The following is a 27,872-nucleotide window of genomic DNA, read 5'->3' as shown; positions in this document are numbered from 1 at the left end:
CTACTTTTTGGAGTGGAGCAGGGATGATCTCACCCTTGCAGGAAGCCCTGGAGAAGACCATCACCTTACTTTATCAGTATGAAAGCTCTCTGCCGGGTTCTGAGAGTCCAGCAAAAATTAGACCCCTGTGGGTCCCAGGGAACTCTTTAGTGACTTAAGTGGAAGAAACATTTTCAGTGCCTCCTGGGAAGGCATTTCTGAGTCAACTGCTCTCCAGCCCTACCCCCAGCTTCTCTGTGTTCCTTCCTACAGGCTTAGGCTGGGATGCAGGAGCCCACTGTGGTTACGGGAATCTCTAGAAGGTTGGGAGCACCAAGAAAACACAACTTACACACCATGGTAAACGGACTTACTTAAAACCATTTTTATTCTGCCTCTCAGCAACACTTCTCATTTGAGTTGGGTAAAAGATCGGGGACCCAAACACAAACAAACAAGAAACGAGGTGCCTGAAACAAATCAGGACCCAATACATTGGAATGAGGCTGGGATCCCTGCGTGCTGAGAGACTCAAGGCCCTGATTCCATTTCCTCCTGGGACAAGTGCTGGCTCATGGCAGACATCCAGGTGAAGGGACAGGTGGTATCTAACATCCGTCAACGTTGATTGTTTTGCTAGGGTCCAGGGTTTTAACAAATAGCCTGAGATTCCTAGTAATCTAAGAACAATGCTTTGTATTTGGATAGCACTTAGAATCTCCCTCCAGGGGCATTCCCATCGATTACGATGATTAATTCTTGTAACAACGCTCTGAGGTATGTAGGCAGGTATTTTTATGTCCATTTCCAGGTGAAGAAACTCGAGGCACAGAGAGGCTAAGAAACTTGCCTCTCATAGTGAGTTAGTGGCAAAAAGGCATTGGGATGCAGTTGTTTTCTCAGCCTCATGTTTATTCCTTAGAATAAGCTGCTTTTTTTCTTGCTTAGGAAAGTTCATTACCACTGTGTTTCTATGAGTTCTTGAAGTTATTTTTGCCATGTATACATATCACCCGTTGTGTTAACTCCTTGATATTGTCTCTGAGTACACTTATTTTCCTTAAGTAAGTGTATTTGAACAGAAACAATAGATCCCATCCCTATGGGGAAACTGTAAATAGGAGGCGATTAATAAAAGAAATACAACAAAACCAGGACTATGTTCTTAAGTTCTATCTTGGCTTTGAACCCGAGGCCTGCTCTTTCTTTATGAAGAAGGGAAAAGAGCTAAAGTCATGGAAAGGTGTTGAGGACCCATGAGCACTAAATGGAAGTTTTCTCTTTGCTGTAATCAGCATTGGACAAGACTAGGAAAGGGGAAACATACTTTGCAATTGGTATTACTTAATGTTGTGTCCTAGAACTGTCTTGAAAATTATCTTGAGTACCACTAGCTGTATGCCTTGCATTCTGTGAAACTCTGGGTTGGCGTGTTTTGGCGGGCAGAATAATGGCATCATTAAGCCAGTACGATCACACCTAAAGGGGTTACCTTTGACAAAAAAGAAATCCAGGTTGGCATCCGGGAAAAATCAAAGATCGTGCTTGAGACTTGTTAAAAAAAAGAGAGAGAGAGAGTTTGAAAAAAGCACATTCCTAAAACACAGCCAGTTTATTCCCAAAACTGGGAAAGGGAAAGGTGTTCCTATACCTAGAATTGACCATGAAGTACATTCTCAGAATCTTTAAGTGAAGTGAGGGGAACAGCGGTGGATGCAAGCAAGGGAGGGGACCTTAGGAAGATCGAGGTCAGGATAAAAGGCCAGAAAGCCCTTTCCTTGGTTTCTTTGGGGAGCAATTGAACTCGGGGGGTTGTGACGGGGAGCAGCTGATGGAGGAGGACCCACTAGATCCAACAGGCAAAAATAAAAGAAAAAACAAAAGCACAGATTCCACTCTGTCGGACAACTTGAAACATGCTACAAGTGTCTGTGCCCGACTTTGCAGACACCGGCACCCGTTGTTCTTCCTAGGACCTCCCTCCTCCCGCCAGATCTGGACCCCCTTCACCGCCCCCATTAGAAGTACTGAGATTTCCCGCGGCTCATCTCTGCAGAGAGGAATGGACACGGAGGCTTTCACTAAACTCAGAGAATGAGACTTGAGTTTTTCTTTTTCTTTTTCTTTTCTTTTTCTAATCAATGACTGGCTGTTCCAGCAGTACTACTTGGTTTTCCTTCATTTTGGAAATTTTTCCTTTTCCTTTTTCTTTTTTTAAAAGTTCATTTGCCAGGGACCTGCCTCTGGAGATTGCTAGAGGAGGAGATCTCACAGTCCTGAAGTCAAGGGTCCATTCCTTAGAAACTCCTGTGGGGGTGTGTGTGGATGAGGTCTGTCCTCCGTGCTCGCAGTAGACTGCTGACTGCTCAGGCTCTGTGTGGGACAAACAGATAGTGAGAAAGAGAGAGAGCACGCGCACAGGCCCAAGCCTTCTTGGCCCAAGGGCTTCCGTTCTCTCTAGGAGAAGTCCAGCACATCTGTGTTTTTGAGTCTAAGCACTGGCTTCCTTTTGAGAAACATCGTTATCTGGAAACGTATTTACTTTTACATTAGGTGCATGCCAAAAAAAAAAAAAAATCCCACAAATGGTACAGATGAAACAAAACGCTTCGTGAGCGTTTCGGAACCCCATTCTCCTCCTCAGGGGCTAGTAGCACCGTTAGGATTTGGTGTACGCCCTCCAGGTGTTTTTCTATGCACTTAAATCCATAAGTGTGCACTCAGAAATTCATCTTGTGTGCGTTTATGTAAATGGGATAATGTTATGCGCGTATACTGTATGTATGTGTCATGTATGTAATGTAACATACATGTGATACATACATATTCATGCATTAATTTATTCAATAAATATTTACATGGCAGGCAGTGCTCTAGATGCTGGTGAGGACAGGTGTCCCACAGTTACATGGTGAGTACCATGTGCCGGGCACTGTGTCAGACACAATTTAATCTTCACAGTTCTGTGGGCTAGGTACTGTTTAATCCCCATTTTATGGGTGAGAAAACCAAGGCACAGACTGGTTAAAAGACATGCCCAAGAGCACACATCTACTTAGAGTTGGGACCTGCATTTAAAACCCAACAGATCAGCTTCAAAGTGAACATCCTGAGGGGTTATGCTCTATTATTATGGACAGTGACAGCAACGAAAGTGTTTTTGGTTTTTATTCCAGTAGGATGAGAGAGACCATAAAAGTATATATGATTATGTGTATGTTAATATATAAAATGGATAATTATATATCAGTATATTATAGAAATTATGTATAATTTATATTATATATTTGGTTTCTCAGGGAGTGGTAAGTACTAGGAATAAAACTAAAGTTGGGATAAGGGGTCCAAGGGAAGGAGGGCGGGGCTGTGGGTGCTATTTTAGAGAAGATGGTCAGCGGTAGCCTCTCTGCTAACAAAGGGGCAAGCATCTCAAGGAAAGATGGGAACAAGTCATGTGGATATTAGGAGGAAGGAAATTCTAGGTATAGGAACCAGAAAGTGCAAAGGCCCTGTGGCAGGAGCATACTCAGTGTCGCTGAAGTGGAGGAGGGAGGGGCAGTGTGCTGGGAGATGAAGACAGAGAGGCAGCAGCCAGATCATGTGGGGCCTCATAAGCCATAGTATGGGAGATTATCCATATGTAAGCTGCAGTGTGGCATTCCGTCCTCTGAATAAACCACTGTGTATTTTATTTTATTTTTTTTAAGATTTTATTTATTTATTTGAGAGAGAGAGATCACAAGTAGGCAGAGAGGCAGGCAGAGAGAGAAGAAGGGAAGCAGGCTCCCTGCTGAGCAGAGAGCCCGATGCAGGACTCGATCCCAGGACCCTGAGATCATGACCTGAGCCGAAGGCAGCGGCTTAACCCACTGAGCCACCCAGGCGCCCACCACTGTGTATTTTAATCATTTCCCCATCAATGGCCATTGAGGTCGTTTCATGGTTTCCCCTATTTCAAACAGAGCTGCAATGAACTTTCCTGCACATTCTTAGTCCTCTACCCTGTCTGCATTAGAATCCTCTGGAGAGCCCTAAAACCTACCAATGCCCGGCCCTATCACTGGAGATTCTGATTTAACTGATTCAGGGTGGGCCCTGGACATTGTTTCTTGTTTTGTTTTGTTTTTGTTCGTTAAAGCTCCCCAGGCAATTCTAATGTGTAGCTAGGGAAGAGAGCCACTGTTTTACATCCTTTTTGTGCACTTGTATCTAGGGAGGCTATCCAGAAGTAGAAGTGCTGAGTGGGTGGCTGATGGATTTTAAAGTTTAATAGACGTATCCAACTTGACCTCCCAAACACTGTCCCAATTTACTCTTCTGCCAAGAGTGTTGTATCTAATTCTGCACACTCTTGCTAACCTTGATGTTATCCATCTTTTTAATTGTTTCAATCTGGCAGACAAAAAAAAAAGAAGTGTATCATTGTCATTTTAACTTGTATTGTTCTGGTTACTGGGAAGGTCGAACATCTTTTTCATGGTTATTTTGATTTCTTTGCCAGAGTCCACCACTTTATAACCTTTTCAAAGCCAAAATCTTTCCATTGTTGATGATGACTTAGGTGTGACTTCTGGAAGTAGGTAATGTTCCCCATTTTTCATCATGAGATCACAAGAATTATCTGAAGACACAACTATGCAGGAAGTTTTATAGTCCAACCCATCATGTAGGAAAGAAGATGGATTTGCTTTTACGTTTTTGCAAAAAGGCCAGCTTCTTGCCTCTTGCCCACCTTGATGCATATGCTTGCTTCCAATCCTAATGCAACTGAAGGATATTTTGCAGCCAGCAAAGGACTTATGCCAGTTTGTTTATAAGACCTAAGCTTTACCAGTGGGTTAACATCTGCTAACTTTATGTGGGCTAATGGGCGACTGCCATGGGATCCTTAATCCAGTTAGGAGGTCACATTCTTCCTTAATGGAAACTTTGGAGCACGAAGGCTTTCATTGCTAAGAATGACAGACAAGCATTTTTAATACACGGTAGGGGTGTGCTTGGCTATTTAGAGACCTACAAGGCCATCCAGAGGTATACGTTCAGCGGAGTTGCATTGTATATGCATTTAACGTATGGTGAATGGACCATTGATGTTTTTCCAAAAGAAAATGGAGCTGAAGATTCTGGCCATCACCATGGTCAGTGCTCATGAGCATAGATGGGCATTTGACTCCTATTCCCTCTGTGTGAGCTTAGAGCCTGGTTCCAGTGTTGAACGTTTGCCGTGACCCCTAAGCAGCCAGCTGTTTGAGCCCAGGCTCAACCCAAGGGATGTCGTCTCTTCCAACACTGGTGGGAACATCGGCTCTATTGGGCTGACCAGGATACAGGGTGTGAATCTCTTAATGGGGCATCCCACTAAGGATGCTTCCAAGATGAATTTTGATTATCCTCCAAGTTCCTATGATGTCCTGACATTTGAACCTCACTCCCCTGAGTAAGATGAAAGTGCCCTGAATGTCAACTGTCATATTTGTGGTGGGCAACACTCATCTACCTTACATCCAAGCTTTATCATGGTCAACTCTTTTTGCTGCTAAGGAAGTCCCACAGAATTCTACAAGGCATCAGATATGTGACCATGAGCTTGATCATGAGAAGAAAGGGAAGAACAAATCTGGGAGTCGTGTAAAGTTTCTAGGGAGTAGGGAGGAAGCAGCAGGGTCTGAAGCTTCTACCAGGCTTAAGGATGTAAAAAAGTCCTGTTTTGTGACATATGTTCACACAGGCAAGAATGTTCTCCAATATATGCAAGGCCCTAGAAGAATGGCTCTAGAACTTCAGAATACCTAAAACTATTTGGGAGGGGAGTTTCAGGTCTACTTGGGGTCTGGATTGGAGGCCAGGAATCTGCATTTTCACAAATATCCCAGTTAAATCTGTCGTAATGTTTCCAAGACTTTGGGAAACACGACGGGAATAACCTCACTTTGCTTGAATCCTCAAGACACCAGCAGAAAGTGAAAGCCTGTAGACAGGTTGATTTAGGCAGGGAACTTCATTTCTCCTCTTTCCCTAGCAGCTGGAGAATAGGGAATTTTCTGGCTTTGAGAGCCTGCAAATTTCTGCTTCAGTCGGCACCAGAATGCTTCTCTTCTGAGAGCACTGCTTCCTATCCCAAGCTGTTGAATGTTTTAGGGTCAATGATTCCAAGTCCTTGTGGATTTCATGTCACGACACTCTATTTTCCTTTGCTCCAACTGCCACATGGCTTGCAGAGATATCCTGTGAAATTAGGATGAATGAGACTTTTTTCTGAGGTTGCGTAAAGACTCTGATGATCCCAGTCTGTCCACCGGGAATTTCCATCATCTGGGGGAGAAGAGATGGGTTGCAGTTCTCTCGATAAGGATACAGAGAAATTTTTTTGAAAGACAGGGACTTTGGGATTAGTTACAGTGTTGTTGATTAGGATAAAGAAAACTTTTTTTTTTTTTTTTTAATGCAGGACCTTGGGGCGCCTGGGTGGCTCAGTGGGTTAAAGCCTCTGCCTTCGGCTCAGGTCATTATCCCAGGGTCCTGGAATCGAGCCCTGCATCAGGCTCTCTGCTCAGCAGGGAGCCTGCTCCCCTCCCCCACCCCGCCTGCCTCTCTGCCTACTTGTGATCTCTCTGTCAAATGAAGAAATAAAATCTTAAAAAAAAAAAAAGGTAGGACCTCATAGTTTTTAAAAGGCCAGTGTTTACTTAACTCTTTTGAGTGAAATTCAGAAAAGTTACCTACTCAAAGCTTTTTGCCTCAAATCTAGGCTTGGGCTCCTCTAACACCAGACTTCCCCAGGCCCCCTCAGCGGAAACCTTGACTGCCTTGAGGATTGTTGCAAAAGAGCCTTCCCGTGGGTATGTCCCACTCCTTGGCCATAATTTGACTCCCCTCCCTGGCAATGAGTGAGACATAACACATTTTGGGTGATGAATTTGCTGATGGAAATGAAGACTGGTTCCTCTGTTAAAGGCTATTTTCTGTTAGCGCATTCTTCCTTTTGGGTTCAGGAGGGAGGAGGTTGGGCAAAGAGTATTGTGGTGACCACCTGCATCCAAACCCCAAGTGGGAACGGGGAGCTGGCAAATGCAGATTCTTGGGGCTCACTGCTGATTTAATGACTTTCAGTCCTTTGAGATGGGGCCCTGATGTCAACTTCTTTTAAATCCCCCCAGGTAACTCTCATGCAGCTCAAAGTTAGGGAACCTCGGCCATAGTAATTCCACATTGCTGCTCAGTTCCTCCCAGGGCTGGGAAATTTTATTTCAAAGGATTACTGAGAAATTCGCCTGTTATTGGTCTTAAGAAGATAGAATTGATTTCATTCTCTCAGGGCTAGTTTCTTGCTCTCTCTTACACACACACACACACACACACACACACACGACAAAGCCTTTAAATTTGAGATTCTCCATGGGATTCTAACTCTGGAAAATATTTTTGTTTTCTTTGATAACAGAGAGAGAAGGGTATCTAAAAGAACCAACCATACAGGTGAGGAAGTAATTCTAGCTTCACTTTACAGATATGGAAACTGAGGCTGACAAGAGTTTAGTAACTTGCCAGGGTGCTCTGTGTGGTGGGACTAGGATTTGAATTCTGGTGAAGCCAGAGTTGAGGGCCAGGCTCTAACCGCTGTGAAACACTGCTTCTTAGCAAGAAGGGATAGAGGGGGCAACTTCCTCTCGATCATTTACAATTGTTAAGAGAACCTCAGTCCCAAGCTAATCCACATTGATGCTTGGTCTCCAGATGGAAACACTGATATTAAGAATGGAGAAAGTCCCCACATATGAGGACTTCTGGGTCCCTTGTGAAACTTCTTGGATGGTATCTAATGGACATACTGATCTCTGAAAGCCACATTGCCTGCCAGAGACTGCAAAGTAAATAATGTCCAGGCTGGAATGTGGTTTTGTATTTTTTTTTTTTCATTTTGTTTTGTTTTTGACCCTCATCCTATGCTTAAGTGATGTGAATTGTTTGCCAAGATCCAAAACCCAGGAGATCTGAGATGAAAAACCTTTCCAGTGTTTTTGTGAAAAATGGGCTTCCTGGGGTCTGCGTTCTAAGTGGTCACAATCAGCTGAACCATGCTCTGGAACACCGCCGCAGTCCCCACCACTCCCTATAGCCCCACAACCAGGCCACTCCATTCATGTATGTTTCTTGCGTACCTCCTGCAGTGTTTTGATTTTGTTACCCTTGGTGCTGCCTTTTTTTTTTTAAGATTTTATTTATTTATTTGACAGAGATCACAAGTAGGCAGAGAGGCAGGCAGAGAGAGAGGGGAAAGCAGGCTCCCCGCTGAGCAGAGAGCCCGATGCGGGGCTTGATCCCAGGACCCTAAGATCATGACCTGAACTAAAGGCAGAGGCTTACCCCACTGAGCCACCCAGGCGCCCACCCTTGGTGCTGTCTTATCACACATTTTTTATTTTTCAAGTTGAAGCTTCCCCATACCCGCCCCCCCCCCCCCCCCCCCCCGCCAATATAAATCACTTCTGGAGGTAGCCACAAGGCGAGTACTATCCACTGATTTTTGTTATGGAGTATACTAGTTATTGGCCTAGAGGCAGTGTGGCATTGTGGTGAAGAACACAGCTTAAACAGCTCTTGGAGCCAAATTATCCCAGGTTAAACCCTGCCATTATCGCTAACCAGGTGTGAGACATCAGGCAAGTTATTTCTCTCCCCCGCGTCTCAGTTTCCTTATCTGCAAAGTGAACATAATACCCATCTCATGGGGTTGCTGTGGGGATCCAGTGGGGATTAATGCACATAAGAGCTCAGACAGTAGCTGGCCTGTGCTAAATTCTGTGTTAGTGTCAGCTGCTATTATTATAACCCAGCTCAACACTGATCTGGGCAGTATGTATCTTCCCAAGTCCCTGGGAGTTAGGCCAAGACTTGGCCTCGTTCCCCTGGAACACCATCCTTTGAACTGAGCTCATGAGCACAAAGCCTTGAACTCTGTTTGGTAGCATCTTAAATTCTGAGGTCCTCTCCCAGCCAGGTTGATAACTGATAACAGTAGTAATAATAGGGTTAGTAAATGGTTTGCCTTTTTGGGGAACTAACTAAGGAACAGACACCATGCTGTATGTGTGCTGGTCATCTAATGAACCTTCACGATCGCTTTATTCAATGGATACTACTATAATCCCCATTTTACGGAAGAAGAAACGGAGGTTTAGCACTTGGCTGAGAGTCTCACCGTCAGTAAGTGGCAGAGGGGGAAGCCCAGGAAGTCTGGTGCCAAACCTGCATTATAATACCTATAATACCTTGAGCCCCTCACTCCACAGCCCCGTGCTCACACGCAAGCACGCAATGCCTTCCTTAAAGAATGAAGTTGAGTGTGTTCATATCTGCTCTCTGACCATCTTCATAGGCCAACATTGTCCATTTTCCATCTTGTAGGCAAGATACCTTATGCTTCTGTTGAAGTTCCACTGTCCTTTTCTTCTCTCTTTGGTCTAAAACATCTATTTTTTCCTTTGTGACACTTTTGTCTTCCTATCTGCCCCCCATCCAGCTGTCCTAATTGCTGCTGGGTCTGGCTTGTCTGATAGGAAGTTGACCTCCTGTGACATTGCACTACCCTCTTGACTGCCAGGTTGGCTTGGCCCATCTGGCAGGCTCACGGGTGTCCCCTTCCTTCCTCGCCCACCATGTGAGCCTTTCCTGAAACTAAGCCAAAGGGGCTGACCTTCTCAGCTTGAGGGAAATGGTGTGCAGCTCACTGTGTTGCTCTGGTAGAAGAGCTAAAGAATGTCTCAGAATCCTTATCTTCCCTGCCAGGAGTGACACAGTGAGACAGAGATGGATCTGGGCTTGTCATTTCTGGGCCTTGGTCATCTGTCACATGACCTTGCCCTCTGTCAAGCCTCCGACGGGAAGTGTCAGTGATTGTAGCAGATTCAACCCATCTCAGCTGGCTCGAGAAATGAGGATAAATTCATCCAAATCTGGAGAGAGATAGCAATGGTAGCCGTCTCTTTATGAGATGAGAGCATGCTGGCGATACCAAAAATATGTGGTCACCCTTCTACCCTGACGCAGAACAGGTAATCTAAATCATGAAATCATTTAGCAGATCGGATGGCAAGGCAGAGCAAGCAAAAATCCTAATATTCCATTGATTCTCCCACATTTCCCTCTGTCTCATGAAAAGGTAGAACCGTGTGACTGGTTTTAGCTAATACATTGTGAGCCTAAGGGACATTTGTCACTCCAGGGCCGAGGCATTGCAAATCCATGTGGGTTTCTCTGGTCCTCCTCGCTCCTCTCTCAGAGATTGGAAAACTGTGGCCCCTGGGCTAGATATCTGTAAATAAAGCTTTATTGAACATAGCCATACTCATTCATTTGCATACTGTATATGGCTGCTTTTGTGCTGAAAGGGCAGAGCTAAGTAGTGACATGTGATGGTGATAGACACCAATGATATTTACTCTTTGGTCCTTTGTAGAAAAATTTTACTGATCCGGGTTCTAGACAGAGCAGCTGGAGGACAGTGGGGCTTTGGATAGGCAGGACCCCAAGTCATTGGGTAGAGGAGAGACCCTTCACAAAGCTCCCTGACTTATGTACCACCAGTGAAATAAAAATGAAAACTCTTTTGTTTGGGATTGTTTGCTCTTGGAACATAACCTAACCTGTCCTCACAGATTGCTGTGGGCACTCAGGAGAAGACATTCTATATTGGGAGGGATTCAAAAAAGCCGACTTACTTCCTTGTGAAGTGAACTGCACAAGAAATACCGATGATGAGAAGGCCGATAATGATGGAAGCGATGGCCACCCACTTGGCATTCCTCCCGAGCCGCTTGGATCCTTCGATGTCTCCCTCGTTGTAGCTGTTCAGAGACTGGGAGACACAAAGGAAAAGCTGGTGATGACAGACGACCCACAGAGAAAGACATGTGCTTCTCAGACTGATCTGAGCAGGCAACATGGTTGTCACCTTCTCCAGGAAGCCCTCCCTGGATTTCTGGGTTGACTTCCTTCCCCTTCTGGATTTCCCTATTACTTTCATCTTAGTATTTACTATACCACATTTAAAAGGATTGCTTTGGCCTCTCCCATTAGAATATTGCTATGTGGGACCATTTACCTTTTGTTCAGTAAGGTATACCAGTGCCCAGTGCCATATTTGTCATGAAGAGGATGCTTGAACAAATATTTGCATAACGAACAGGTGTGCACATCTCATCCAGCAGAATGGGCTTTGCAAACCCTGGCCCATGGGCCAAATCCAGCTTGCTGCTTTATGAATGAACTTGGTTTGGAACACAGCCCCACTCATCTGTTTACTATTGTCTGTGGCTGCTTTCGTGCTGCAAGAGTTGTGTGGCCAGATCAGAGGCCATATGGCCCTCGAGGCCTGAAATAGTTACTACTTGGCCCATACAGAAAAAGTTCGCTTCTCCTGCCCTAGATCTTCAATCCATGAGGTCTCTGATTGAATTGTCCCCCTCTCTCCCCAAGCCACACTGTCAATGGGTACCTATTCATATGGCTTTCCCAGCTGGTAAAATACTAAACTATTTCTATACTGGCTGGTAAATAGCCATGACCCCTCCCCAAATCCCAGCCATCCTGGTCCGCCACCTCTGAATCCCTACCGGTCCAGCAACTTAAGGGTTACGACTGGGCCCAGCAGAACGTCCTTCCTCATTGAATATTTTGTTGAATATCTGAATACTTGTTGAATATTTTAAATATCGCCTTTGTTGCTTGTACTTAGAGCAGTGTCTGCTACCTTGTAGAAGTCCAGAAATAAGTATTGGCTGAGGGGGTGAATGAATATACCCATTTCTCTACAGGATGTGAGTTTGTTTGGGGGCAAAGAGGAGGTGCTCAGAGAATGTTTGCTGCTGAGCGGATGGCCAGGACAGCTGAATAATCTTACAATAAGCCCTCTTTCTTTATCATGACTCCCACTGCTAAGGCTCCCCCAGAGGTTCTGGTGCTGCTGAAAGAAGACTGGAAATATGTATTCATGAGTTACGGACAGAGGTTGATCAGTGCGGGTAATTTTATTTTATTTTTTTTAAGATTTTGTTTCTTTGTCAGAGAGAGAGAGAAATCACAAGCAGAGGGAGTGGCAGGCAGAGAGAGAAGCAGGATCCCTGCTGAGCAAGGAACCCGATGTGGGGCTCGATCCCAGGCCCTGGGATCATGACCTGAGCTGAAGGCAGCCACCCAACCAACTGAGCCACCCAGGCACCCCAGTGCGGGTAATTTTAGATTTCAGTGGGAACCTCTCTTCCCGAGCCTGAAATCACAGCATGTCGGTAATAATTGCTCCTCTTCCCGGACTGTGAAGGAGGATTAGGCACATGCAGACAATTACAAGCCAGGGAAACACCCAGTATACAGCTGAGCTTCCCACTTCCAGAACCTTCCATCAATTCTTGGATTCTGGCCACCTTTGCAACAAGCTGGGGGTCTCGGCCGTGAAGGGGCTTGTACTCAGATATAGGGTGTGAATGGGAAGGCAGGGACCTGCAGTGACGTCCAGAACTTCTAGCAGGAACAATTCCAGAATTCTGAGCCCTGAATCCTGGAGTGCGTGTTCAACCCTGAGTATTTATTACAAACATCTGGCTAGTGTTGGTTTGTTTTAAATACAGATGTCCTGGAGAGATTTAATTGGTATGGGGACCAGATACCAGTTTTCTTTAAAAAAAAAAAAAAAAAGTGGTGAAATATACATGAAATGTACCATTTTTACTATTTTTAAGTGACTAGTTCAGTGGCTTTAAGTGGTGTTCACTTTGTTGTTGTTCAACCATCCCCACCATCTGTCCTCCCAAAGTGAAACTCTGTTCCCATTAAATCCTAACTCCCTATTCTTCCAGCCCCCGGCCCCCAGCAACTGCTATTCTATTTTCGGTCTTATGGACTGGACCACTCTAGGTACCACATGTAAGTGGAATCCTACAGTATTTGTCCTTTTGTGTCTGGCTTATTTCATTTAGCAATGTCCTCAGGGTTCATCCGTGTTGTGGCATGGGTCAGAATCTTCTTCCCTTTTTTTTTTTTAAGATTTTATTTATTTATTTGACAGAGAGATCACAAGTAGGCAGAGAGACAGGCAGAGAGAGAGGAACGGAAGCAGGCTCCCTGCCTAGCAGAGAGCCCGATGTGGGGCTCGATCCCAAGACCCTGGGGTCATGACCTAAGCCAAAGGCAGAGGCTTTAACCCACTGAGCCACCCAGGCGCCCAGAATCTCCTTCCTTTTTAAGGCTGACTCATACTCTGCTGTACGTATACTGTCACATTTTTCCCTTCATCTGTCGGTGGACACTTGTGTTGCTGCTACAGTATTTTTTTTTTTAAGATTTTATTTATTTGACAGACAGAGATCACAAGTGGGCAGAGAGCCAGACAGAGAGAGAGGAGGAAGCAGGCTCCCTGCTGAGCAGAGAGCCCGATTCGGGGCTCGATCCCAGGACCCTGGGATCATGACCTGAGCCGAAGGCAGAGGCTTAACCACTGAGCCACCCAGGTGCCCCGCTACAGTATTTTTTTAAAAGCTTCTTAGGATTGAAACCCTTTGGTCCAGATATCTTTAACGCCCTGCAGGGTCAAGGTGCCCACCAATTTAAGATTAATTCCGAGGACGTGTGCAACAGAGCACGGGCTCTAAGCAAAAAAAGAGCTGAATTCAAATTCCATGTGTTAGCTGCTATGAGAATGAGAGCAACTGATCAAGCCTTGGTGTCCTCATCTGTAAACTGGAGACGGTGGTAAGCACCTTCTTCACAGTGGAGGAGTCAGCGAGTTAAGAGTTAAACCAGTGAGTCTATGGTGAGCGTTGCCCCAGCCCATAGTAAATGTGCAACAAATGTTAGCTTTTATTGTGAATTGCCACTGTCTGTCTTGTTCTTCCTCCAACACTGAGAGGTCTTTGGGGTAGACTCCTCTGGGCTATTTACCAGAATCAGAGATGATCAGGCTCTGCCCCTTGTTGGAGCAGCATCTCTGAAGACCCAAGTTTGAGAAGCTTTGTTTTAGATCAAAGACACTGCATAGAATCTTAGAGCCCCCCAAATGCTGAGCTCACAGTCTAACTTATTTCTTAATTTTCATACTTTTCACAGTCCAGTTTAAAATGATATAGATTCAGATGCTCCTCAAGTGACTGTTACCCTACATGCTGCTTTGGAGAACCCAGTTCTGAGATGTGTTCCGTCCTGGCAATCCACCCGTGTTGTTGTGATCAGTGGAAAAATAACCCCTCCTTTCCCCAAATATTGTCAACTCCTGGCTGTTTGGTGAAAAAAACCCAGTTTCATGGTCCCGAGTGGGAAGTGGCAAGTCGGTGCCATACTGAGAGGCACATCTCTATCTGTGTCCGTAAGCTCGGGGGAGATGGGGGCTTCTAGAGTCACTTCTTTGCAGGGCTCTGCTGGTGGCCTGGCTGAGGGGCATTTGGGTCCAAGCCATGAGTGAGTCTTACTCAACCTACATCGCTTGCTGACAGTCTGGCATCTTGTATGAGACCCTTCTCTCTGCAAACCACCCTCTCGCTGAGGCTCCTAAGGGACATGCTGGGTTGTCTAGGAATGAAGCCTCGGTTGGTTTGAAAAACAGATGAGAGGTCCTTTTGGTATCCACTGTGGATTCTGCTTCCCCCAGGAGTTCTCTTAGGAATCCGTTTCCTCCTCTGGACTCATAGAAAAACGGGCTACCCAGGGGCGAATCTACGGGGGAAATGTAAGGATATGGAGAGAAGAGGGTGGGAGACTTTCGAACTCCCAGATTTCACTCTGAAGGAGTTGGGGAATCTTAGGGTTTGGTGGAGATCTAACGAAGAAACGAGAGGGAATTAATGCTCCCCTCCTCCATTCGGTGGGCGTCATTCTTTTCCCTTCCCCATTGGAATTGCTAAGGATCTCCTGACAGATGCTACAGACTGAAGTGGTGGAAATGGGTTGTAGAGAGAACGCATAGTTTATAAATCTTTCTCTGAAGAGCTTAGAAAGCAAACTATCCCATCTGCTGTGCAAGAACCAGAGAGAAACGGGATGGCTTAGATCATCTTATTAGTTCTTTTACATATTACAGATGTAATTTGCGAACACATAAAGCATTCGAATGCTACAGAAACATCCAGTAAATAGTAAGCTCTTCTCCCCATCCTGTTTCCCAGAGGTAACCATTATTTGTAGCTTGGTAGATTTGCTTCTAGATTTTTTTTCCCCCACGAATAACATGAAAGGAAAACTGACACTTTCTCTTGCTTCTGTTATGGCTAAGCACATCATGTATCTTCATCAAGATAAAGAAACAGCCGTTTGTACCCTGAGATAACCCAAGAATACAGAGTCAGTTTTTTGACTCCACATTGCTCCAATATTAAACCCTTGAATACTTCCCATCAATCTTGGCAAAGACCGCCTCATCTCTGCCTTGTGCAATGTTGGTACCCAAACATGGGTCACTTCCTTTGTGACTATTGTAATCTCTTGAGAAAGTTACTGTTTTGCTTTGTTAAGTTTTTAAATCATGAACAGACTGCTGTAAATCTTGGTAGCCTTGGCAATTTTGCATTTGTTTCCTTGAAATACTTTGTGTTGTACTAGCTGGTCTTTTCGAAGTTGGACTTCCTTGCATTTCGTTCTAAGTGAAATCTTTTCTTTTCTAAATGTTTTGGTCTCTGAGTCTTTCTTTGACAAAATTAATAATGATAACAGGTAACTTTTACTGAGGATTTATATGTTCCAGGCACTGTGGTAAATATTTTTCAAGGATTATCTCAGTAGTCTTCATAACAGGTGTGTAAGGTAGATGCTTTTTTTGTTTCCGTATTACTGATGGGAAAATTGAGGTACAGAGAAATTAAAGTGATTTGCACAGAGTCACATAGCTAGTTTGGTAAAGTGCATATATATGTATATGAATGTTTATTGGTTAAATGTAGTTCTTTTTTTTAAAAGACTTTATTTATTTATTTGATGGATAGAGATCACAAGTAGGCAGAGAGGCAGACAGAGAGAGAGGGGAAAGCAGGCTCCCCGCTGAGCAGAGAGCCCAATGCAGGGCTCGATCCCAGGACCCTGAGATCATGACCTGAGCTGAAGGCAGAGGCTTAAACCCACTGAGCCACTCAGGAGCCCCAAGTGTAGTTCTTCTTGATATACTTATTTCCTTTGTTCAGTTTTCTATTAGTTTGTCTTTTTCTCATTGATTTGTGGGAACTTTTTATATATTGTAGATCAGTGTTATATAATAGTAATATGGGAGGCATGTATGTGATTTTAAATTTTCTAGTTGCCCCATTAAAAAATAAAATAAATAGTGAAATTAACTTTAATATTTTACATAAATTTTATGTGCACATACACACTCAGAGTTTTTTGTTTTCTCTTTATCCCAAAGATATGAATAGCATTATACTATATATGTTTTGCAACTTGTGTTTTTCCTCTATTACAGGTGGTGCACCTTTTCAAGCTAGTGCTTCTAGATCTATCTCTTTCTTTCTTATAGATTTTCTCTAGATCTATCTCTTTCTTTCTTATCCCCCTACGCCCCCGCTTAGGCATGATTTAAAATAACAAGTTATATTGATAGAGTTCCTAATTCTTGCATCCTTGGGGGAAAATCTTCAATTGTCATTGTGCTTGTTGTTATTGTTTTTAGGTAACTTTTTGTTTTCAAATAACTTCAGACTTACAGTTTGTGAGCATAGTTGTCTCCTTTTTAATGGCTCTGTAGTAGTCACGTACAGGGCTGCTCCTCACCATTACCCGTGTCACTCATTTAAAGTTTGTTACAATTACACAGTGGGCTTCAGTAGGCATCCTTTATTCTAATTGTCCTGCCAAAAAGCTAGATAGATTTATACTGCCACTAATAGTATTTAAGTACCCTTCCCCCCAATCCTTGCCAAAACTGTGTGTTATCAATGTATTTTTTTTGTCATTTTGACAGGTGACAAAGAATCTCAAAATGACATTTCTTTGATTCAGTGGTGAGATTGAGCTCTCTTCATGTGCTTGAGAGCTCTACTTGAACGTTCACCTTCTTAGAGAGACTTTCTAAGAACAGCTAATTTAAAGCTCTCTGGTGACTAATATAGTGCCTGAAACATAGGAAATCAATAAATACTTGTTATATGGATGGATGTTTATTGGTCAACTGTGTTTCTTCTTGATGAATTTTGTATTTACCCTTTGTCCAGTTTACTATCAGTTTGTCTTTTTCTTATTGATTTGTGAGAACTTCTTATATATTATAGATCACCCCTGTGCAACAGAAATAGAATAGGAGCCACATATGTAATTTAAAATTTTCCAGTCACCACATAAAAAAGTAAAAATAGATAGAGGAAATTAATAACATGTATTTGATTTAACCTAGCATGTCCAAAATAATATCATTAAGACTTGTGGGACTACACACATTTCAAATACTCCATAGTCACCTATGGCTAGTGGCAACTGTACTGAATAGCACAGCAGATAATGTACCTTAATCTTTTACATATATTGCAAAATTTTCTCCTGGTTTCTCCCAGTTCATTTTCTTTCCAAATTATAGCTTCTATTTTGATATAGATTGAGGCTCATGAGAAGTTGCAAACTAGAGATAATACCAGGAGTTCTCACAAACACTTCCTCAAGCTTCCCCTAATGATGCCTTATGTCTCCATAGTACTTTGTCAAAGCTAGGAAACCAACATTGGTATGACACTATTAACTCAGGCATAGACTTCACTCAGATTTCACCAGTTTTTACATGCACTCTTTTTTTGGTGGGGGGGGTATGTATATAGTCTCATAAAATTTTGTCTCATCTAGATTGGAGTGTCCACATACAGAAATTCTCTCATGTTACATCCTTCCCCTATGTCTGTGTTCATTGTCTTCTAACTCATAGATGTGGTGCTTGGATGGTGCCTGGAGTTTTCTTCTGAGCTGTAGACCTCCTAATTTTCCAGCCCAACTGCCCTTATTTTAAGATACTGGACAGCAAGTTGCCATTTCTGCTCACCACTCAAAGTATGTTAAAAAGAGGGACCTTTAGATTCCGTCTAGTTTTCCTCTTTTTCTGTGAGGCACATGAACCTTCTTCAGGATGTGGAACAAATGAGGCCTTTTCACACATTTTGCAAGGCACCCAAGAGTCCCCAGCAGTGCCTTTTCTCTTTTCTCCAAGCATGGGTTTATGGTGACAACACGTAATGATCATTACAGAACCTAAGGAGAGCATCTAGGTCTTGGTGAGCTGCCCCGAGCCAGCGAAAGTCACACTTTGACAGAAACGTGGGTGAATCCCTTTCTCCTGCAGTGGATACTAACGATGTCATGGTCACTGCATCAAGTTGTTTCAAGCATATTTATACATCCCCTCCCTGGAGGGACACATGACACTCAAATACTCACAGAAAGAATGTTGGTCAGGAGCCGGAAATGAGGGGGACTGTTTCTATGCCCAACCTCAAAAACAAAAACAAAAACCCAACAACTAAGCAACAATAACAACAATAACAAAAACCAAAAACATCCCTAAAAAATCAAAAACCAAAACCAAAACTGCAGCAGGGAGCAGGAAGTCTGTGTCACAAGCCACGACTCCTGGCTGCCTATTGGAGGGTTCAGGCAACTCCTAGCATCCACATTTCCAAGAAGGAGAGACTCCATGTGACTCCATAAATTTTGTTAACTGAAGTTGAACATGAGGGGATCCAACATTCTAGAAATTTGTGACACTTTACATTAAGTGATAAAGCTTCACCACTGTCCTGAGCTGGAAAAACATGGGAAGTACTTTGTCCTTTCCTTCTGCTCTTAGAGCAGAGCTCTTGCCACGTCCCACATGGTACCAGATGAATCCGCATCACTATGGAGTGTCTGCCAGGTGCTGGCCTGAGATGCAGCTCTTCCGAGTTGTACTTTTTTTTTTTTTTTATTCCCTTGGGTTGGTGGTTCTCAGCCCCAGCTGACCTTAGAATTACCTGGAGGGACTTTACAAATTCCTGTGCTCAAGCCCACTCCAAGACCAATTGAATCAATACTTTTTTGGAAGCTTCCCAGATTATTTCAAGAAGAGTTGGGAGCCATTGTTCTAGATGGACATCCATTCCATCCATCCAAAAATTATTTGTCGATCACCAACTATGTGCCAGACTGTGCTCTCCATCACCCTCATGGAGCTTACATTCTGGTGAAGACCAAAAATAAGTAAACGTGTTAATAAACAAGATGATGACAGAACATTATTAAGGCAAGAATAATGGGGTGCGGGGAGGGAGCTCTCACTGAGGTGGTGGTAGGCAGCCTGACACGTGAAGACTTGAGAAGGGGTCAGGCCTGCAAAGAGTTGGCAGGGAAGAGGAAGGCTGGCAGAGAAGACAGCATGTGCAAAGTTCTAGGGGTAGGAAATAACTTTTTTACTGAAGGTATTTAAGAAAACCCAGAAGGAAATGCAGGAGTGAAGGAGGGAAGAGAGAGAGAGAGAGATGAGAAGAGGCTAGGGGTAAACCAGGGGCTATGTTAGTTGCAATAATAATTATGGCAAAATAATAGTTAATATTCACGAGGTACCTACTTTGTGCCTGGTCCTGGACTAACCATTTATGCCATCATATAACTGAATCTTCACCATGATCCTCATGGGGGTTAAAAATTGTATCCACCAAGAAAACTGAGACTCAGAGACAGGGAAGCAGATAATGTGTCTGCTTTCAAAGGCAGCTTTCTAAGGGGACTACAAACATCACCAAATGATAGTGTAAGTTAATCGACAAAGCTCTTATGATAACTACGTCTTTATGTCCATAAGAGCCCAAGAGCTAGATTTAATACACTGTTGATAACTCAGCTTCACATAGCTGACTTGATTCCAATTTAATAAAAACTTGGCCACTTATGTGAAAAATAGGGCAAATATGCCTCTAATCTGTGCTCCTGATCTCCCTGTCAAAAATGTGTTCATTTTCATTGTTCTTGTCTACCACCAAACGTGCTCAGTAATCCCACATTTACCCTCAAACAAAATTAGCCACCAAACACAAAATAATAACAATGGAAGACATAGTCAGTTGTTGTTTTTATATTTTGGTTACCTGGTCATAATGCATTAAATGAGTTAATACATGTAAAATGCTTCAAGCAGCGCTTGGTAAATAGCACCAGTAAGCATTAGCTATTACATCGATATTATTATTATTATTATACCATATGCTGATTGACGAAGATGAAAACAAATGAGCTATTAAATACACTTTGGTGTGCTCCACATTCCCCGTGCCCAACTGCTCTTCCTTATGATTATGTCTACTGTTAAGAAAAAAAAAAAAGACCTGGGGGGCGACTGGGGGGCTCAATGGGTTAAGCCTCTGCCTTCAGCTCAGGTCATGATCCCAGGGTCCTGGGATCGAGCCCCACATTGGGTTCTTTGCTAAGTGGGGAGCCTGCTTCCCCCCGCCACCGCCTTGCCTGCCTCCCTGCCTACTTGTGATCTCTGTCTGTCAAATAAATAAATAATATCTTAAAAAAAAAAAAAAGAAAGAAAGACCTGGGTAAAAACCAAGAGTCCTCCTCCCCTTTAATAGGGCATAGAAGGCACATTTCTGTTACCTGGGACAGGTAAACAGTGAAGCCTTAGCAGCCAGTGACACCACAGTGGGAAGTAGCTCTTCTGGAAAGTTCTTGTTGTCTGATAATGCCATAAGAGAAGAGAACATAAATCACTTGTGTGGGGGAATGGGATGGGATCCCCTAGTGACCTTGGCTGGGAGCCCCTAGCAACCTTGGCTAGAAACCTGTCCTTGGCTCCCCATTGCCCTGGGAGAGAGACGCATGTTCTTAATCATGGCCTTCCAAGTCCTGCAGGATCTGACCTCTGCCTGCCTTTCCAGCCCCATTTGGAACCTTCATCCTTGCTCCACCTCCCTCTTTCCAAACTGCCCCCCCCCCCGCATCTTTGTCCTGGTCATTTCCTTTGCTGGAAGCCCACTTCCCTTGATGTCTCATGTGGCCAGGATCTGCTCATTCTTCTGGTCTCAGCTTTCATGTCTCCTTCCTCAAGGCAGTCTTCTCAGGTCACCCCATCTTCAGTAGGTTCCCTGACCTATGTGCTGACTCAGTCTGCGTCTGTTTCCTTCATGGCCTCCTCTCAGTGCGACTCGGTCATTTTACTCTGTTGCTGATGGTCTCATTGAGTGTTTGACTCCGTCACCTGACTTGAGCTCCATGAGGGTGGGCGCCATGTCTCTTTTTACTCATCACCCTTTTTCCAGTGCCTGGTGGAGGGTCTGACACTTAGTATGCCTTTACTTCCCTTATATGAGGTTGAATCGACCAAAAAGCAAACCAGTAACACAAAGAGTGCAAGCAGATGTTGAAATGAAGCCACTGGCCAACTTAACGTTCTGACCAAGGTGACCAACCAGTCATTTTAGGAACTGACAGAACAGAGGGTAAACTGTGTCATCTAACTTCTGTGTCAGAGTTCTGAAGGGTGGGCTTCTGCCTTAGACAGGCATGGGTTTGCTGTGTGAATGACAAGAATAAGGAATTTTTGGCTTGAGGTCAAGCGCTCATGAAGGAAATTCAGCTGCTTTCACTTCATAAGCCAGAGTCACTGACAATTTTTCACTTAAATGGAGCCCCCTCCCCCCAGTACTTGTCCATGGGTATGTGAATTGTGCTCTGCCTCATTTTATTGCAGACAACAGATATTTGGATCTTTAATACCGTAGTAGCTGACCTCAAAGGAAAATAAGGTCTTGTAGGGATGGCTGTGAGTCTCAGTTTTCCTCATTGTAAAATGGGGATAATAATGTCTACAGCACAGGCTGATTGTGAGGCTTAATTGAGATAATGCCTGTGAAGGGCCCAGCCTTACCTCATTTAATCTTGAAAATAATGCAGTGGGGCACCTGGGTGGCTCAGTGGGTTAAGCCTATGCCTTTGGGTCATGTCATGGTCTCAGGGTCCTGGGATCAAGGCCCGCATTGGACTTTCCACTCAGCAGGGAGCCTGCTTCCCCTTCTATCACTGCCTGCCTCTCTGCCTGCTTGTGTTCTCTCTCTGTCAAATAAATAAATAACATCTTAAAAAAAAAAGAAAAAAGGAAGTAATGCGAATAGATCTGCACTAACATTCCCATTGTATAGGTGGGAAAACCAAGGCTCAGAGAAGTTAGGTGAAAGGGCAGAGCTGGATTTCAAACTGGAGTTGAGTGCAGAGCCCAAACCACTAGTATCTGCCTTTGACTCTGTTGCCAATTCTTGTTGGGGGAAAGAGAGAGGCTACAAGCAAAAAAAAAAAAAAGTTCTCATTGGAAACTCTGGAACACATAGACACCCCCCCCCGCCCCACAAGAAGGGTCACAAAGCAAGTGAAATAAACAAGGGCCAGAGAGCCTATTACAGAGGAGACAATATGCTGCTTACATATGAGATAAGGGACTTCTATCCAGAATATATAAAGAACTCTTACAACTCAACAACAAAAAAACAAAGAACTCAATTAAAAATGGCAAAGGATCTGAACAGACATTTCTCCAAACAAGATGTACAGGCGGCCAATAGGACATGAAAAGATGCTCAATATCATTTGTCATTAAGGAGCTGCAAACCGAAACCAAAAGATACCCACTAGGATGGCTAGAATACAGAAGACAGACAAGGGGCACGGGGGCGGGGGGTGGGCTCAGTTGGTTAAGTGTCCGACTCTTGATTTCGGCTCAGGTCAGCATCTCAGGGTCTTGGGATGAGCCCCGTGTCAGGCTCTGCCCTCAATGGGGAGTCTACGTGTCCCTCTCCCTCTGCCCCCTCCCCTACCTGCGTGTACACTCCCTTTCTCTAAAACAAATAAAATTTTAAAAAACTTAAAAAAAAAAAAAAGAAAAGTTTTATTGAAGAGGTAGAGACATTGGAGCCCTCCAGCACAAAGCCGTTAAAACAGCATAGCTGCTTTGGAAACAGCCTGGCAGTTTCTAAAAAAGTTAACATAGAGTTACGGCATGACTCAGCAGTTCCACTCCCAGGTACATACCCAAGAGAAGTGAAAACATACAAACTAAAGAACTTGTCCATGAACGTTCACAGAGCATTTCTGATACAGCCAAAAAATGGAATCAACCCAGTGTCCATCCACAAGTGAATGGATAAACAAAATAGGGTGTTTTCATACAATGGAATATTACTTCGCTTTTAATAAGAGGCTGAACCTGGAAAACATTATGTTGAGTGAAAGAAGCCAGACATAAAAGATCATAGAATGTATGATTCCGTTTATACGCAACATCTACAATAGGTCAGTCCATTGGTACAGAAAGTCACTTAGTGGTTGCCAGGGCGTAGGGGGAAGAGGCATGGCAAATGAATGCTAATGGGTATGGAATTTCTTTCTGGGGTGATGAAAATTTATTGGAATTAAATCCTGGTAATGATTGCACAACCTTGTGAGTATACTAAAAAATCACTTGAATTGTACACTTTTTTTTTTTTTAAAGAAGGAAGGCCTGGTGACAGAGCTTTTGCACCTTAAGGATTCCAGGGGACCAATGATGGAGGCCAGAGAAGTTGGCGGTGTCAGGCAAGAGATAATGTGAGGGCTCAGAAGCAGCTCGGGAGGTATATTTGATGGTTACCGCAGTGTCCCCTGGAAGCAGCTGCCAGGCCCTGCTGGTGTTAACAGTTGACGCATTATGGTTTTGTGTGAACACGTGAGAAACCCCTCTCAGAAATACAGAAAGGAATTTTGCGGGGGGATGGGGGACGTAGCAGGGAGGGGCAAGAACAAGTGAAGCCTGGGCTGTTTGGTAATGTGTTTGCACTCACAGGTCATGAACGTCTAGGGAAACGGGGACCCAGGCAAAAATGGGTATTGCTTCCTCAGTGACCAAATTAGTTCTGAGTGATTGTTCTAATTTGGAATGAAGGTTGAAGTAAAAGTAAACCAATAATTTGGTCCCACATATGGGAGCAATTTGGCTTGAGGCCGAGGCACAGTAATGATCTGTGAAGAGCTCTTGTGTGACCTCCCACCCCAACCTGAGTAACAGAAGCCCTAGCTTTCCATTTTGTGGCCTATTCTGGGATTCCTTCCTGGGGGAGTTAGGTCCATTTTAAGTGGATGACCTAGATATCCTCACGTATGTCCCTGGATTATACCACGCTTACTCTGCCCCAGGGCCTTTGCACTGCCTGGCTCTGCCTGGCTTTTCCCATGGTTGGCTTGATTTCATCCTTCAGCCAACCATCCTTTTCTTTTTTTTTCTTTTTTAAAGATTCTTTCTTTCTTTATTTATTTGACAGACAAAGATCACAAGCAGGCAGAAACGTAGGCAGAGAGGGAAGGAGGGGAAGCAGGCTCCCTGCTGAACAGAGAGCCCGATGCGGGGCTCGATCCCAGGACCCTGGGATCATGACCATAGCTGAAGGCAGAGGCTTTAACCCACTGAGCCACCCAGGCGCCCCCCAACCATTCATTTCTAAAGCAGAATCTCTTCTCCACCACCTGCCACCACTGGTCGTATTTCCCTGTTTATTCTCCTTACAGTGAGAATAAACTCTTCACAGTTTTTTCTCTTACCAGTTGCTGAAATGATCTTGTTTATGTGCTAACCTGTGTATGGTCTGTCTTCTCCCACTAAGACAAGTTCCTAGAGAACCAAGACCTTGGCTGTCTCATTCGACAAGCAAGGGAAGGCTGTGGTTGTCCTGTGCCCAGTTTGGGGCAGAGTGGGTCCGTTTGGCTGTGGATCTGAAGCCACATTCTGCAAACAGATCATCTGTTTGTTTCCTGTGTCTTATTTCTTAACTGGTTCAGAAATCTTGAGGGGAAGTGGGGTTAATTCACTGACCCAGAATGTAGGCCTCTTCTAGTCAGAGGATGAGTTAGCCCACAGATGCCCCAAATGTCAGCTGTATTAAGGGCCACCATCATGTCTGGCACATAGTATTCAAACATTGTTGAATGAGTGAATGAATTTGAGAGAACTGCCCCCCACTTCCCACCCTTGAAAAGTGGCCAGAGTTTTCCCACATGCTGTGGCATCTCCTCCAAGGACGACCAGGCATATTTGAGTGATGTTTCTTTGGGTTGGCTTAAAGCTCTCTTCTCCCATCTGAATTCCTTTTCCTAGATTTTCTCTTTGAAACTCAGAGCTACATGCTTCCCAGCCAGCTTCCTACCATGGCGGCCAGGACCAAGGATGCTGTAATTGGAAGAAAAGCCTGGTGACCTGGGCTTTCTCTGTCTTTGGCCATACTTGCCCTGCCTCTTCTGTTTTCCTTCTCATTGAAAATGGATTTTGGACTTTGTCACAATCAAGCACAAATGTGGAAGGGACTTTCTGGGGGTTCATGGGATGTTGAAGTGAACGAATACATTCTCGCCAGAGTCCACTTCTTTTTGTTGGTAGATACCTAAGAGAGAGAGTGGCTCAAGGGGAGATACTGTGAGCCACGTGACCTCTAAAAGCACGAAGAACTTTACCTCAGGAGCATCAGGTACCCTCTCTGTGGTTGAGGGACAGAGTGGACTTCGTGGTGGAAGGACAAAAGTGGGCTTCGCTATGGAAAACAGTATGGTATTTAAAATTTTTGTTTGCTATGGTTGGATCTATTAAGTTGCCCATACTGAAATCCTAATTTTAGAACATGTTCCCTTTTCCATAAGACACGTCTTCTTTTGGGGTACCTGTGTGGTTCAGTCAGTAAGCGTCTGCCTTTGGCTCAGGTCATGATCTCAGGGTCCTGGAATCGAGTCCCGTATTGGGCTCCCTGCTCAGTGGGGAGTCTGCTTCTCCCTCTGCCTCTGCCCCTCCCCCGGCTTGTTCTTGTGCTCAGGCGCTCTCTCTATCTATCTCAAATAAATAAATAAATAAATCTTGAAAAAAAGACACCTCTTTTCTCAAAACCATCCTCCTCTTCACCGTCCCTATATCTCTAGTACGTATTTGGGCAGTGGGAAGTGAGGTTACCTCTCTGTCTGTCTATGTGTGTGTATCTCTCTGTGCCTCTCTGTTTCTGTCTCTCTACTCTCTCACACACCCACAGACTCACATACCTATACAGACTTAACATCAATGTCTGAGCACAGCCTCAGATACTTTTGTTCAGCTGTAAGAACTCTTTATATAGATCAGCATTGTCTTAGATCCCTAACTCCTCCATAACAAGGCTCCCATCAAAACAGCTTGATAGGGTGCCTGGGTGGCTCAGTGGGTTAAAGCCTCTGCCTTCAGCTCAGGTCATGATCCCGGAGTCCTGGGATTGAGCCCCATATCGGGCTCTCTGCTCAACTGGGAGCCTGCTTCCCCTCTCTCCCTCTCTTTGCCTCTCTGCCTACTTGTGATCTCTGTCAAATAAATTTAAAAATCTTTAAAAAAAAAACAGCTTGATAGACTTGGGCCCTTTAGTAACAACGTCTGAGTTTTCAGCTGACTTTGGGATTTCTCGTTTCAATTTTGCTTGCTCCTAAGTTTCTGTGCCTAAAGGTAGTGCCAGGAGTTCAGAGATGGGGCTTGCAGACCACGAGGCACAATTCCTTGCCATCAATCCTTCATTCATTCATGCCTGTCTTTCTCCTTCTTGTGTTTCTGGGCTGTGCCTCTCCATAAATATCTTCAAGGACAAGTGGGAATTGTCCTTTTGCCTATCATTAAAACCAAAATGCTAGAGAGGACTTCTGCCAGACTTAATTGAGAGCATTATATGATGCTTCCTCTATTGGTGGGGCAGATCTATTAAAAGGGAAAGCTTTCAGAACATCAAAGCTGTATTCCTATCAAAGGGTGAGGCATAGCCACCTGATCATAATCCTTAAGAGACTAGACTCTAAACTCCATGGGGGTAAGGACTGTCGTGTCTGATTTTATCTACTAGGGTCACCTTTCTTTCTTTTCTTTTTAAAAAAAATTCCCAGTATAATTAACATAAAGTGTTATATTAGTTTCAGGTGTATAATACAGTGATTCAACATTTCTATACATTACTCCATGTCACCTTTCCAAGCTTTGCTTCCTCATGGATAAATGGGGCAGACGGCTCTCTTGCATACCTCCCTGGGAGTTTGCAAGGAAAGAGTGAAACTGTGTCCATATTAAAATGTTTCGAGAAGTAAGGACATGTGGACAATATGATGATGATGGTGATGATGTTGATAATGGCAATAGCACACTACCAAAATTATCCAGAACAAAGAACAAAAGAAGTTATCAGAAGAGGGTGTTAAATACAGAAAGTCTCCTTCAGTGCAAGGGAATAGGACATATAAAGAGTAAAGGAAAGGGAAAGGTGACTTTCTGAATTTCACCTACAGAAAAGGAGAATGAGGGAGGAAGAGCATGAAGTTCGGCTAGGGAGACCCATTAAAAATACTTGTGTTGTTCACCCTTATTTGGGGCGTCTGTGTAGCTCAGTGGGTTAAAGCCTCTGCCTTTGGCTCAGGTCATGATCCCAGGGTCCTGGGATTGAGCCCCGCATCGGGCTCTCTGCTCAGCGGGGAGCCTGCTTCCTCCTCTCTCTCTGCCTGCCTCTCTGCCTATTGTGATCTCTGTCTGTCAAATAAATAAATAAAAAATCTTTAAAAAAAATTCATACATTATAAGTGAGAAATAATTTGCTTTCTAATTAATGATGAACTGCACCTCATCCATGGCCCCATTTTGCCAGCTCATTTAATAGCTGCTGTTGTTATCTGGGCAGTGTTTGATGACTTTGGGAGACAGCTTCTGGCCGGACTTCTTTTTTCCTTCTCTTTTCCTTCCTTCCTTCCTTCCTTCCCCCCTTCCTTCCTTCCTTCCTTCCTTCCTTCCTTTCTTTCTTTATAAAGATTTTTTTTTAAAATTTATTTGACACAGAGAGAGAGAGAGATCACAAGTAGGTAGAGAGGCAGGCAGAGAGAGAGGGGGAAGCAGGCTCCCTGCTGAG

At 44.0% G+C, this 27,872-nt stretch overlaps 1 protein-coding gene across 3 annotated transcripts in view; it reads right to left on the bottom strand.

Moving 5' to 3' along the window:
- Positions 1 to 340: 340 nt before the first annotated feature.
- Positions 341 to 27,872, bottom strand: part of TMEM233 (transmembrane protein 233) — a 37,006-nt gene continuing 9,474 nt past the window's right edge. The window contains exons 2-3 of one of the 3 annotated variants that reach the window (XM_047698251.1): positions 10,698 to 10,834; positions 341 to 2,352 (exon numbers count right to left, since the gene is read on the bottom strand). In XM_047698251.1, coding sequence (XP_047554207.1) covers positions 2,346 to 2,352; positions 10,698 to 10,834 — 144 coding nt within the window. In that variant the 3' untranslated portion in view covers positions 341 to 2,345. Of the gene's footprint in view, positions 2,353 to 2,966; positions 6,292 to 10,697; positions 10,835 to 27,872 lie in introns of those variants that run through there. The other 2 variants (XM_047698250.1, XM_047698252.1) reach the window with 2 other exon arrangements.

Source organism: Lutra lutra, chromosome 12 (genome assembly GCF_902655055.1).
Source record: "Lutra lutra chromosome 12, mLutLut1.2, whole genome shotgun sequence".
Classification (NCBI taxonomy): domain Eukaryota; kingdom Metazoa; phylum Chordata; class Mammalia; order Carnivora; family Mustelidae; genus Lutra; species Lutra lutra.
Note: the sequence above shows the minus strand (reverse complement) of the source record. Positions and strands in the feature narration are given on the sequence as shown.